The sequence below is a fragment of the Balaenoptera musculus genome, chromosome 21 (assembly GCF_009873245.2).
Source record: "Balaenoptera musculus isolate JJ_BM4_2016_0621 chromosome 21, mBalMus1.pri.v3, whole genome shotgun sequence".
Classification (NCBI taxonomy): Eukaryota; Metazoa; Chordata; class Mammalia; order Artiodactyla; family Balaenopteridae; genus Balaenoptera; species Balaenoptera musculus.
The window spans coordinates 30,526,766-30,540,871 of record NC_045805.1 but is presented as its reverse complement, the minus strand read 5'-3'; the positions used below and the strand labels follow the sequence as shown (position 1 = coordinate 30,540,871).

Below are 14,106 nucleotides of genomic sequence, written 5' to 3'. Positions count from 1 at the left end.
AAAATAACTGAATTAACTGTCCAAAAAAGGGAGCTGGTTAAATAAAGGATGGTACACGATACAGCCGTTAAGACACGTCTTTAAAATGATGCTAATGACATGGGGATACGATAAAAAGTGAACTTATTGTTTTTTATACTGCAGAGTAGTAACCAAAAAGTAATTGTAAAATAATTTAAGTACTTTGCTTAGAGTCTTTGAAGGGGATTTATGGATCACAGATTTTTTTTTTTAATTCTCCCTTTCCCGTCTTACCACAGCACTTGCTCCCACACTTCCTTCTTCAAATATTCTTGCACAAAATCCCCGCCACTAGCCTACTTACCTCTAGCCTCCCCTTCCTTTTTTCCCCAATACTGTACCCCCAAAACTAAAGGACAGTCCACCATGCAGAAAAGGAAGAATAGGTGGAAGGAGGGCAAGACTGCTAACAGTCACACATCAACAATGCTCACCCAGAACCTCTGGCAAAAGGAACTTCATTTTTCTACATCTTTCCAGAATCAGAATCTTGCTCACCTCTGGCCCAGGCTCAAAGGGAGCTCTTGTCATCCGAGAAAAATTAAGGAGTTCTCCACTGCCTGTGAAAGTAACTGAGGATGCTTTCTGATACATTGCAGGCACGGAGAGAGAGCATGTTTAGCTTAGTCAAGGCCTCTTTCATGACATGGAAAGAAAAGAGGTCAAAGTTACATTAAAATGAAGAATCAAAGAGTTCTTTGATTTTTGAAAGAAATCATTAATTGCATGACTTTTGATCAGACTGCATGTCTTATCAAATCTGGAGCTCATACTTGCACGTGGATGAATAATACAAGAGTCCCCACAAGATCCCTCTTCCTCTGCAGCCCCATGTTTTTCTCCCTTTGGCTGGTGACAGTGGTTTTTTTCCTCTACGTGAGTTGGATGGGTTGGGAATGTGTCACTTTGAAAAGAAGATGCCCTAACACCTGTCCATAAAAAAGGCAGAGTTCTGGTTACCTCAGCCCTCCCATCCATTCTGGGCACCCACTCAGGGCTCCAAAATGATCTTGTTGGCTGGGCCTTCACAGTAGATAGGTGTGAATTAAATGACGAAGCTCTGGGCTGCGTCAGACAGAGGGGGCAAATCATAGTGTCTGATAGGACAGGTATTTTGCCTGTTTTTAAATTTCTACACAATGGGGGATCCTTTTCTAGGCTGACCCATCTGGAAGTTGCTTTCCCCCCCCCCCAGGTATCAAATTTAGCCTCAACAGAACATGGGCCCTCAGAGATGCCACAAACATAGAGACCCCAGAATGAGAAAAAGGAGAGCGCTGTAAACCTGGATCTCAAGGAGGACAGAAACAGGCATTTTGCAGACAGCATGAAAGGAAAGCACAGAAAATGACTCCACTTAAAACAGAATTTTGAGCTACAACAGCTCCGGGGACTTGAATTCTCTCCAGTTAGTAAATACATAGTTTGCACCATCTTACCACAGAATAATCTGAGATAAGACGAGAGACAGGGTACTAAAGATCGACAAAACCTAGATTTTGAGTGAGGAGGACTCTGAAATGGGCAAGAATAGAGACATTTGCACTCAATACAAAAAGCTGAGAGTTTTGTCCACCCTTGTGAGGAAGGTGAGTATTAAGAACCTCAGTAAAGGGGCTTCCCTGGTGGCGCAGTGGTTGAGAATCTGCCTGCCAATGCAGGGGACACGGGTTCGAGCCCTGGTCTGGGAAGATCCCACATGCCGCGGAGCAACTGGGCCCGTGAGCCACAACTACTGAGCCTGAGCGTCTGGAGCCTCTGCTCCGCAACAAGAGAGGCCGCGATAGTGAGAGGCCCGCGCACCGCGATGAAGAGTGGCCCCCACTTGCCGCAACTGGAGAAAGCCCTCGCGCAGAAACGAAGACCCAACACAGCCAAAAATAAAAATCATAAATAAATAATAAATAAAAATTTAAAAACAAAACCAAAAACGTAAAATCTGGAAAAAAGTTGAACACCTATATACCCACTGCAGACTTTACAATTAGTATTTTTCTTTTTAATAAATTTATTTATTTATTTGTTTATTTGTAGCTGTGTTGGGTCTTCGTTTCTGTGTGAGGGCTTTCTCTAGTTGTGGGGAGCGGGGGCCACTCTTCATTGCGGTGCGCGGGCCGCTCACTATCGCGGCCTCTCTTGTTGCGGAGCACAGGCTCCAGACGCGCAGGCTCAGTAGTTGTGGCTCACGGGCCCAGTTGCTCCACGGCATGTGGGATCTTCCCAGAGCAGGGCTCGAACCCGTGTCCCGTGCATTAGCAGGCAGATTCTCAACCACTGCGCCACCAGGGAAGCCCTACAATTAGTATTTTGAAAAAAAAAAAAAAAAAGAACCTCAGTAAAAATGACTTAAGAGTCTTCAATTAATCCTTTTTTGTCTTAGTAAAAGTGGAGGGAGATAAACAACCTTAGTAATCGTTACGGATAATATCCGGACTATGGGTGTGTCATTGGCAATGATAGTATAACCATTCCTGGAGTATTACAATGGGCTGGTCATTGTCAAGGGCACTTTCAAATATTGTGCTGCTCTGCCCGAGCGCACTGCAGTGTAGATGTGATGAGTCCCACTTCACAGAACATAAACTGAGACTCAGAGAGGATATATGATGCTTTATAACACCAAATACAGAAAAATTTAAAGAAAAAAATGTCCCGTAGTCAAATCAGTACTGTTATTTTAATCACTTTTTCTGCACTTGTATTATTAAATTTTAACAAAATGAAATACTCCATCTAGTATTTTGTACCCTGCTTTTACACTACATCTTCCCACCATTAAATATTCTTGGAGAAAATCATTTTTAATGAATGAACTGTTTTCCATCCTTGTTTTAAAGAAACATCTTTATTGGAGTATAATTGCTTTACAATGGTGTGTTACTTTCTGCTTTATAACAAAGTGAATCAGCTATACATACACATATATCCCCATATCTCCTCCCTCTTGCGTCTCCCTCCCACCCTCCCTATCCCACCCCTCTAGGTGGTCACAAAGCACCGAGCTGATCTCCCTGTGCTACGCGGCTGCTTCCCACTAGCTAGCTATTTTACATTTGGTAGTATATATAAGTCCATGCCACTCTCTCACTTCGTCCCAGCTTCCCCTTCCCCTTCCCCGTGTCCTCAAGTCCATTTTCTACGTCTGCGTCTTTATTTTCCATTCTTAAGTTGGGCCATCCGTTATTTAACCAACCCCCTATTGTGGGATTTTTAGGTAGCTTCTAATATTTTTTCTATTACACTACTGGCTGAGATGAATATTCTTGAACATAAGTCTTGTACATAAATTTGACTTTCACCTTAGGATAAGATGCTAAAAGCAAAACTACTGGCTCAAAGTGTATGAACATTTTAAGGCTGTTGATACACAAATTGCCAAATTACCCTCCAGAAGGTTCGCACCAATTTCCATCCCCATCAGCAGCAACAGACGAAAACGGCCTTTTCCTTACATCCTTAGCAGCAAATTTTGTGCATTCTTAAAACTTTCTACCAATTAGATGAGCAAAAAAGAAATAGATTTATAACTTGCGTTTCTTTGTTAGGTAGTGAAGTTGAACATCTTTCCATATTTATTGGGGATAAGCTTCTGTTCTATGGTGAATGCCCTGTCGCATCTTCTACCCGCTTATCTATCACTGTGTTGGGAGATGCTGGGATGCAGAACCTCCTTCGGTGCCTGGCGTGGTTCTGCTCCTGCTGACACAGAGTCCTCTCTCAGTGGAGGATGGCTGCTCCTTAGCACTGAGAAAAGTCAGCACCCCTACAGCCCGCCATGGGCCTGGAAGGGATGTCTCAGTGGCTCTGGAGGAATTACATTCAGGTCCCTGGATTTAGCAACTCACCAGCAACCAGAACTGGTACTTCAGGACTAAATGACTCTGCAGTGTATCAGTTCTCATGAACTTGACCTTCTTCCCACCTTTTCACCCAGTGACTGAATCAGGCCAAGCTGCGGTGGAGACACAGCTTCGTCTCTCTTCTCCCGGGAGTGGGACTGAAAAGCCAGTACAGAGCAGATCATCCCTGCAGACACTCGCTGGGTGACCCCGGGGCACAGCAGGAGGAAAGAAGGGTGATCATCCTCACCCTTCTTGGAGGGTGGAGCCACGTTCCAAAAACAGATGCAGTAAGCACGAACCACACAACAACCCAGATGAACTTGAACTCAGCAGTTGGAATGAATAACCCCTCCTTTCTGCAAGTCACTGCTCACCCTGTGCCTCTCTCCATTGGTGAGTGGTTCCTTCTGGCTTGAAATCACTACTGGTGACTTACCACTGCTGGTGCTTTACATTGTTGTTTCCCCCACGAGAATGTCAAGTTCAGGGCATCCAGTTCCTCCGCGTGAAACCCTTTGTAGTTGCTATGGGTGAACGGATGAGTGAGTGATAAATGAACAAAACAATTTTTCCCTAGCACTTCCATGCTGTTTCTAAATGACAGATTTCCACAGCTCCCTCCCCCATACAACCACAGACTCTTTGAAGACATTTCTCTCTCTCCCCGCATGCCTGGCACAAAGGGGGATAAATGCTAATCGAGGGAATGAATGAACCAAACCTTATCTGGACCACAATAACGCCTACTTGAGCTCATCTTTCTTTTGTTTTTTTTTTTTGATGTTTTAGTTTAAATTTTATTTCCTGCCCCCAAACATCCATTAAGCGCCCAGGAGAAGGAAAAGGGGATGTGACTAGCAATAGAGAGAAATGTTCTTCACAACAATGGCCATGGCAAGCTTAGGCACTTTTGGTGAAATCTCTCTGGGAAGTACTGGCAGAGGAATAAAAGGCAAACTGACACAGAAGTATTGCTTGGTGTGCATTTCCAGGCTCTGCCTTCTTTCTCATCTCTTGGTGGCAGGCGGAGGAAGAGGAGAAAAGGTTAAACTTTTTGATAAACCGGCAGAATAAGCTTATCACATCCTCTCACTATCTCTGCATAGGTTCTAGTCTCTGCAGCATTATATAAGCTTTGCCCAAAGTAATGAACAGTTGAAAGTCAAATGTAATACTTCACCAAACAACTTAAAAATGCTTGCACACCGGAAAGGATTAAGTTGCAGAGAACACAAATGGACCCAGAGCAACCTTTGCCAAAAGAGAATATTGTGCTAAATGTACAGCCATAGCTCTTTTCCATATGAAGAAACAGTCAGAAGGATAAAAGAACTTGGTCAAAATCACACAAGTAAGTAGGACAGAATCTGGTCTGTCTGTCTCTCCCAAGGGTTGTGTTCTTTAACCACCAGGCTAGCTTTTCTCAAATCTGATTCATGCATAGAATAACTCTACCCCTCTGTTTGCCTTGAATATTCCCTGTTTATACGTATGCCTGCTGCAGTTTTTCACATTGCCCACTTTGACTCCCAAAAGCAACCGAGAATACACAATAATTTGGTCACTCTATCCATGGACCACTGTGGTGGGACTGCCCAGGAAGCTTATTAAAAGTGCAGCTTCCAGAGCCCTACTCCAGATCTAGATAAGTTTTCTGAGGGTTGGCTCAAGAATCCAGGTACAAGTCTTTTGAAGTGGTTTTGTGGAACCCCCCAGGTGAGTCTCTCGCTCTCTTAAGTTAATAAACCATTTATTCTGCCTCCCGCAGATGCCCAGCCAGGTCCTGTTAAGGTAGGAGTCCCCGCACCACATCAGAGGGATGCTCCCAGCCAAGTCATCTCTGGAGCCTTGGAGAATCTGGATGGTCTCGTGCTGGCCCACCTGCCATGACAAACCTCCTCCAGAGCATTCCCCTTCCCATTTTACCTTCTACCACTCCCAAAGGCAGTCTGCTCCAATGAGGCCTGACTTCGTCTGTCCTAACGTGCACTCGCTCATTCAAGCAGTTTAGGAATACAAGGTGCTGTGGTTCTCAACCAGGGTGGCCCAACCTCTAAAATAGTAGTCCAAGCAGTCTCTACCTCCTGGGCACATCCCCTCTGCAACAGCCCCAGTAAACGAATGTCCCATCCTTGCTTTTTCAAGGTCGGCAACAGGGAGTCCCCTCCTAAAGAAGGTTCTCTCGCATTGCCACACTCTCAAAGGCTGCCCCCAGTGTGCTTCCTTCCTGTGGGCCTGATCAGGCTAAGGGCAGAGTTGTCTCTTTCCTTCTCTGAGTCGGACCAAATCGTCTTAGTAACACCTCTTCACAGTGGTGACCATGTGTTTCACGGGGGCTGCTGCTGAGCCTTTATCTCATCCTTTCATGGTGGAGAGAGGGAGGATTATAATGATTTTTACTTCTAGGGGAGAGGGGAGTGTAATGATTATGTTGTCATTTTGTATTATGTCCTTTGGTCATGAACTTGTTTTGAATTTCATATGAAAATGGGCCCACCATTCCCACTTTGTGAGGTCATTCAGCACCCTCATTTTGCACCTTTAACATCTCTCTCAGTATCACTTGGAAATGTTTGAAATGGCATGAGCTTGTCCTCACATTCCTATCAGCTGTAAATCCGGAGCCCCAACATGAACCTAACCATTGAGCAGAACACCTCTCCACTACCTGTGGAACACTGGGTAGGCCCCTTCACCTCTTGCTTTTCTTCAGTCCTCAGTTGTGAAAATGTGAGGGTTCTATGAATTTATATTTGGGGCAGGACAAGGGCGAGGAGAGTGTGTCTTTGCTTTTATTCTTCCAAACTGGAATGTCTTCCCTCTCTTCCCCATGGGTCCAAATCTCACTTGTCCTTCAGGCCCACTGCCAAGGAGCCTTCCCTGATTCCCCAGTCCACACAAATCTCTGCCTCTTAGGGTCAGTGCCATACAACCTAGCTCTCTCTTACGTTAATCTTGCCTCTCAAGCCAATCTCAGAATGTGGGTCTCTCTTGCCCTCCTGGGGCCCCTGGGGCTGTGCCAGCCCACCGGCACGCCCCACGTGGGGTGTCTGCTAGACTAGGGCATGGGTGGGGAGGCCCAGGTGTGAGGGGCCAGGCAGAGTACCTCTGCCCTCCCCCTGCTCTCCTCCACAAAACTGCCCCTCCTCCTGAAGCCTGACCCCCAAGTCACAGGTTCCTTATCATGACCTCACTGGGTAGTGATGACCTCACCGGCCTTCTCACAGTTGCCATGGCAGCGTAACTGCCAACGTGCTGCCCTCAGAGAAACTTCCCTGACAGTTCTCCAGCAGATACCAATCTCTTTGGTTGTCTGAGAGAGAATGTGTGACTGGATCGTCTATATTAACTCAAACCTGTGCTCTGTTCCGTGGGTGGGCAGTGCGGCAGGTACACCGAGACCGGGCATCTCTACAGGAGCCATGGTGTACACACAACCTCACCTGGCTGCCTCATGTTCCTGTGCGGTTTGCCCACTACGTATACCTGAGCGCGTTCCCAGCTGTAAGTAATACCAGTGACCTGGGACACCTTCAGGGACCCACAGTGCTCACTGCTGAGGACAAGTGAAAGGTCCTCCCTGGACAAGTGTGCAGGATGGTCCTGATCTTTATAAATGTAGCTTCCCCTTTGGGCTACAGGATGCTTCCATTCAGACCCTTTCCTGATTGGCCTCTTAGCAAAAGACAAGTGCATTTTTGTTGGCAAATGGTAAATGGAGCAGTTTGAGGAAGAGGGCCACTCTTGAAACACACCTTCAAACCCAGGCACCTCTGTGCTGTCATGTAGACATCTACATCGGTGCCCTCAGACACATCCCATCCTGAGCTGCTGAGTACTAGGGGAGAGGGTGGTGCCATATTGATGGGAAGACCGGAAGAACCAAGAGGGCTGTTGAAGTGCTAATGAGACTGGAGGGCTGAGGAGATGGTGTCCCAGGAGGCTGGGTTGATGTGAGCCTAGACTTGGTACCCAGAACGCGGTTCTCAGTCTCCTGATCACTCTGCCTCAGTATTTGGCCTTGTTCTAATCTACATAAAAGTATCAGAGGGCTAGAGTTCAGTGTGGTTGAAACAGGCAGTATAAATGGGGCCCAAGAGGGGTTGCCAAGGTGGGAGGGGTTCTTAACCAATTTATATTAGATTATTTTTTTCCAAAACTTGAAAGACATTTCCATTAAAGCCTCAGAAGTGACAGACTGCAAGAAATGTTTTCTCTGTTGTGGAAGGGAGAGATGGAGAGGCTCATGATTGCAATGACTTTCGGGTTCTACTGTTTTCCCTGGAAACGGTGAAGAGACTTCCTCATGTGCTGCAGCCGTAGGCTCTAGGAATTGCTTTTGCAGCCAGTGTCCCTTCTCTAGGGACTCATAGAGGTGATGGGCCAAGGCTGTGTTTTGGATGTCAAGTAGATTAAAGGTCTTCAGCCAGAAACTGGGAGAGACATGAGAGAGGGAAATTCTGGCAGGAGACTGTGTACAGCAGAAGTGACTGATCAGTTCTGATTTTCTTTGCAGCAGCAGTTCCTTTGGCCACGCCAGCAAAGGTGGAAGCAGAGAAGCCAGTCCCCAGACGTGCTCCCAAGAGAAAGCGCGCTCCGGAAGAGTCAGACGAAGACCTGGGTTGCCCCAGACCCAAAATCCGGCGATTGGAGCACGGTGCCAGGAGGTAGACCCCACAGAATCCTGCTGGCTGAGCCATTCTGAAGAGAGGGCAATGGTGTAACTGCCTAAGGCAGCGAATGCCTCTTCCTGCAGTGACCCACCCCGTCCCCCCACTGCCCACTGCCACAGATCACAACCTGCGGCGTTCTGTTTGAGCCTTCCTCAGCCAGGAGCCTCCTTCCACACTAAATGGCCATAAGCAAGGAGCCTCAGAAACTGACGTTTGAAATGAGAGTCTGCCCTGAACATCCCAGGGCTGAAGCTGGCCTGGAAGAAAACGTGACGTTCCTCTGCTCAATCCTCAGGGGCCCCTTTGTCAGCTGAAGACAGAAAAGTCTGCACTCTGCGAGCCGAGGAGGATGCAGGAGCAGAGACAGGGTGCAGAGAAGCCTTAGCAGTCTACCACATGGGCTCCTGCTCTGAGCCATTGTCAGCGGCCACCACCACAAACCAGGGGGGAGCTGGGTTTTTTGAAACTGAAAGCAGCAATCTGTGGCTTCCCAAAGAGCCTCCTGCCTGGGGTCTCAGGAGGCAGGATAGAGAGACCCAGGAAGACCTGCTCCCTGAAGCAAGAACAGGATGGAGAGTCAAGCAGCACGCACCCTGCCCCGAGGTTCACATGCTCCTTTATTCCCAGCCCTTTCTGTCCCCAGGGGGGTCCCTTACTGCTCAATGTTTTTCTGTAACAGACTTCTAGGGTCGCCAGTGCTCACACTTAGGTCACTACCCCTGTGCTAGGCACTCCTGCTACCCAGGAAAGGTTCCAAAGGTGGAACAGCTCCAGGGGGTGCCAGGGATCAGAGCAAAAACTTGAGAGGCTGGGGATGAAGGAGTTTGGGCACAGTCCCTAAAGCATCTCAGTGGTTGAGCTTCTGTGAGAAGGCACATCCCCTCTGTGTGTGTGTGTGTGTGTGTGTGTGTGTGTGTGTGTTGGGGGGAGGGGGTCCCCAGAGGAGGCAGCTAGGGGGAGGGCCTGAGGCTGGAAATGGGGAATGGCGTGCGGCCTCTGAGCAAGCACAGGCACTTAGCCCTTGAGGTTTCTGGGAAAGCTAGAGCCACAAGGGCCACGAGATAAGGCAAGTGTAGCAGCAGAACCCAGGTGCCAGGTCTTTCCTCAGAACCTATACTTGTCCACGAGGCCAGGCCTTCCACGCTGAGGTAGGAGGGATCCTGGCCAGAAGGTCGGCCAGCAGCTCTGGGAGGAAGGTTGCTGCGATGGGGGCTCTGCTGCCATGGAAATGACTTCATTTCCTTCCACTCAAATAGCCTACTGACTGGGTTCCTGCTCTGTTGAGGAAAAGGGTCGTTGACTCTCCCCAGAAGGTGTTCAGTTCACATCCCAAAAGTCCCTCTCTTCAGGCCCTGGGGAGGTGTAGCAGCTCCTGAGGGCGCTCTTTCCTGAGGCTGGCTGACAGAAGTGGGGGGGGGGGTTCCTGAGAGTTCCCGGGTGCTGGTTGAAGTCCCCAGAGAATGGTCATGCAGGCTGGGGAGTCAAGTAGGTGGAGAGAGAAGGTCGGGGGCAGAGGGCCCCTTCCTGAATCCAGAGCTCACAAGGTTACCCCCCCATTTCCAGAAACTCTCTCTTCCCCCACACCAGCCCACAGGGCCCCGTACCGGGACACCGGGAGCCCAGAGCACGTGTGGCCGCAGAGACGCTCGCACGCAGCCCTCGGAGTGCGCGGGGCCGGCTGCAGGCAGATGGGGACGAGGTGTGCTCCCGGGAGGCCTCGGGCTGAAGGTGGCCCTCTGAGAGAAGCGGCCCAGCTTGGCCAGGAAGGTGAGAGGCGGGGGAGAGCAACCTAGGGCGCCCCCTCGGAGCAGCGGGAGTGGGAAGAGGCGCAGGGGCGGAGGGAACCCGCGACGGGAGGCGAGTGGGCTCTCAGCAGAGGCCAGCTTAGCCCGCGGGAGCTGCCTCTGCGCAGGGGGCGGGAGGGCAGTGCCGCCCCGGGGCTGCCGGGCTTCGCGGATCGCGGCTCTCCGCACACGGCTCGCAGGGCCCTGTGACTCTGTATCCCCTCCCTCACCCCGCCCCCCTCGCGAGGCCGCGCCGCTGGGTGGCCTGTGTCGACGGGCACAACCCCATCGCCCGCCCCTCTCAGACCCGCCTCTGCCCACCTGCCTGGCCCTGCGCAGCTTGCGGCCCGGGGGCCTCGAAGGTCCCCGCGCACTCTGCCAGCGGCCTCTGCTGTGTCTGCTGCTGCTGCTGCTGTGTCTGCTGCTGCGGCCGGGAACCCGCGTCCAGACCACGCCGGGCACCTCCAGCACCCCAAGTCCGCGGGAGCGCACGCGGGCCCTGAGGCGGGACTTCCCGCTTGTGGACGGGGGGCTGCAGTGTGTGCGGGCTGGTGGGGGCCGGTGGGGGCCTAGCCTGGCCCTGGGCAGGGGAGGAGGTCCGGAGCATGCAGAGCTAGTGGGGAGGCTCCCTCACACCACCCCTGGATGTCCTCTCCATCATCTCTGGATGCCCTTCCCCTTCTCTGTCATCCCCTCCCTGGTGGGAAGCCCTCAGCCCAGGCCTCAGCTGCTCCTAGTATAGTCTGTGTGACAGTGTGAGGTGGGGGACCCCCCGGCTGGCCCAGGCCAGGCAATGTGTCCTGCCTGATCCCAAGACCTAAGGAGCCCACCCATTTGCCTTGACCTCCCTCCAGCCACAACGACATGCCCCTGGTCCTGAGGCAGTTTTACCACAATGGGCTCCAGGATGTTAATCTGTGCAATTTCAGCCATGGCCAGACCAGCTTGGACAGGCTGAAAGACGGTCTCGTGGGTGCCCAGGTACCAAAGGGACACACAAGGTGCCACCATGGCTGCTGGGGAATGTGGGGCAGTTTGGGGGCCTCAGAGACCACAGCTTAGTCACATTGGAACTAAGTTACCATAGTGACCTAGAAAGTGCCATGCCATGGATGCTGGGGGCTACAGGGGTCACAGTGAGCCAACCTGACGGGCATCCAAGTACCACAGAAACAGCAACGCATTCCATGTGACTTCTGGGCACAGTGAGTGCTGTGCCAGCTGAGGAGGCTATGAGAAGCCCAAGGAGTTCCAAAGCCCAAACCAAGCCCTGGCCTTCCCTCAGTTCTGCTCAGCCTACGTCCCATGCCAGACCCACGAACGGGATGCTGTGCGCCTCACCCTGGAGCAAATTGACCTCATCCGCCTCATGTGTGCCTCCTATTCTGAGCTGGAGCTTGTGACCTCAGTTAAAGGTAGACGGGGGACTTCCCTGGTAGTCCAGAGGTTAAGACTCCACGCTTCCACTGCAGGGGGCTCGGGTTTGAGCCCCGGTGGGGGAACTAAGAGCCCTCATGCTGCGCGGCACGGCCAAAAACAAAAAGAAAAGGTAAACAGACTGGTGGTGGTAGGTGCTAGGGACTTCAGTAAGCTACCCCTGCCTCTGAAAATGATCATCTGACCTACCTGCCCCCAGCTCTCAACAATACCCGGAAGTTGGCTTGCCTCATTGGTGTGGAGGGCGGCCACTCACTGGACAGTAGCCTCTCCATCTTGCGTACCTTCTGTGCGCGGGGTGTGCGCTACGTGACACTCACCCACACCTGGAACACGCCCTGGTGAGCGCAGTGCAGATGGTAAGGGCCCAGTGAGGCAGGGATCTGCCCAAGATCACGCTGGGGCCCAAAGCAAGTTTACCCCTGGGATCCGGCCCTGAACCTGGGGTGGGGAGGGGAATGGAGGTTTGCAGAACAAGACTGAATCCCCAGAAGGGCCCTCCTACTGCCAGGCACAGCCCAGTTTGGGTCCCTCCTCTCGCACCAGGGAGTTGCAGGTGTAGACGGTTCCACAGAACCTCTTTCTAGGCTCTTGTAGCCAAGTCATGGCCACCAGTCAGACTGCCTCCTGGCCATCCTGCAGGGCACAGAGCTCAGCAAAGGGTATCCACCCCTTCTACAGCAATGTCAGTCGGCTGACCGGCTTGGGCGAGGTAAGGACCCGGGTTCCATACCCTGCCCCACATGAATGTCCAGCCCCGCCTGTTCCCTACAGATAAATGCACACAAGGTAAATGCAGCCCTGATGACCTCTCCCCATCCTGTCCCTGCAGAAGGTGGTGGCAGAAATGAACCGCCTGGGCATGATGGTGGACTTGTCCCACGTCTCGATGCTGTGGCACGGCGAGCCCTAGAAGTGTCACAGGCACCTGTCATCTTCTCCCACTCAGCTGCCCGGGGTGTGTGCAAGAACACTCGGAATGTTCCTGATGATATCCTGCAGCTTCTGGTGAGAGACTGCCCTGGCCCTCAAACCTAAAGCAAGAGGTTCAAACCAGGAGCCCTTGAACCTGAGCCTCTTCTCCCTCAATTTCCTCAAACCCCAGGTTAAATATCTTCTGCCCCCAAAACCCACGGTCCACAGCCCCTGAACTCTTGAGCCCTAGGTGGGGGTCTAGGTGGTAAGATACTCCTCCAAACCCGGAAACCCAGGGCCAAGACACCACCCAGACCAGGGCTGCGGCTCCTCCATTCACACAAACCCAGAGAGGAGACGACTCTGACCTCAACACCTTCCTCACAGGGGCCGAGAGCGTGAACAGGCAGGTGGCTGTGCTGGGGGCCAAGCTGACTGTCCACCGGTCCGCCCCTGCAGAAGAAGAACGGTGGCATCGTGATGGTGCCCTTGTCCGTGCGGGTGCTGCAGTGCAACCCGTTAGCCAACGTGCCTACTGTGGCAGGTGAGCCTCACCCTGGGCTCTCTGAAAACTCTGATTTGGAGCTGAAGCTGGGTCCAAACTTGGGGAGGACTTCAGAAGAGCCCCAGTGGTTTGACCCACCTGTTGGCAATAGGTACAGCTCCCAAAAACCCAATAATGGACGGTACACAGCACCTTGGTGCCATGTGGAACTGGAGCCACGGAATCAAAACTGCGATACTGATGGGTATCAGGGAGGCTGTCAGACACAGAGCCCGGGTGCTGCCCAACTGTGCCTCTGCAGGGGCTCCTAAAGCGCACTGCCCCTACCTCTGGCCAAGGGACTGGACAGCTCCTTAGGTCTCTGGGGTCTTCATCAGTTGTACTCTTGTTCCTCTCTCATCCTCCACACCCGGGGAAAGGAGCCCCCACAGGTTCTCAAGGAGACTGGGAGGAAGGGTGAATCGTGGGTGGGAAATGGCCCAAACAGGGGGCTCTGGGGTCCACTCCAAATCTGAAGTCCAGTCTAGAGCCAGCTGGGATCACTTCAGATCAAACCTCAGGGCCCTCGAGTTGGTACTCTCGGTGCCAGGCCACGAAGGAACTGGCCTGTTTGGCCTACAGGCTGCAAAAAGGGGAATCAACAGAGGCCAGTCATCACCCCCACCCCTGCCCTGGAAGCCCCACACTGCTGACTTCCCATTCTTCAGATCACTTCGACCACATCAGGGCAGTCACTGGATGCAAGTTCATCGGGATTGGCGGAGATTATGACGGGGCTGACCGGTGAGTGCTTCCCCGTGGCTTGTCTCGGGCTGGCTGGGCAGCAGTGGGGCTTTCACAGCCACCGTGCCCACCACACTGTGGTCCTCATGGCCTTGACCATAGCCTCAGGTGTGCTGGCCCAACTGCTATCTCCCCTCTCCCAGGGT

The 14,106-nt window shown here is 51.8% G+C and overlaps 1 protein-coding gene and 1 long non-coding RNA gene across 2 annotated transcripts; both read left to right on the top strand.

Moving 5' to 3' along the window:
- Positions 1-3,736: 3,736 nt before the first annotated feature.
- On the top strand, positions 3,737-6,257 carry LOC118887904. Its single transcript, XR_005018202.1, has 3 exons — positions 3,737-4,256; positions 4,970-5,214; positions 5,632-6,257. It is a non-coding gene; the product is annotated as an uncharacterized LOC118887904 (long non-coding RNA).
- A 4,927-nt stretch (positions 6,258-11,184) lies between these two features.
- Positions 11,185-14,106, top strand: LOC118887815 (dipeptidase 2-like). The gene is given in 8 exon segments (XM_036838634.1): positions 11,185-11,301; positions 11,633-11,735; positions 11,912-12,098; positions 12,400-12,469; positions 12,590-12,641; positions 12,644-12,765; positions 12,969-13,216; positions 13,799-14,106. Coding segments are annotated over 8 exon segments (1,065 nt in total). The 3' UTR covers positions 13,965-14,106.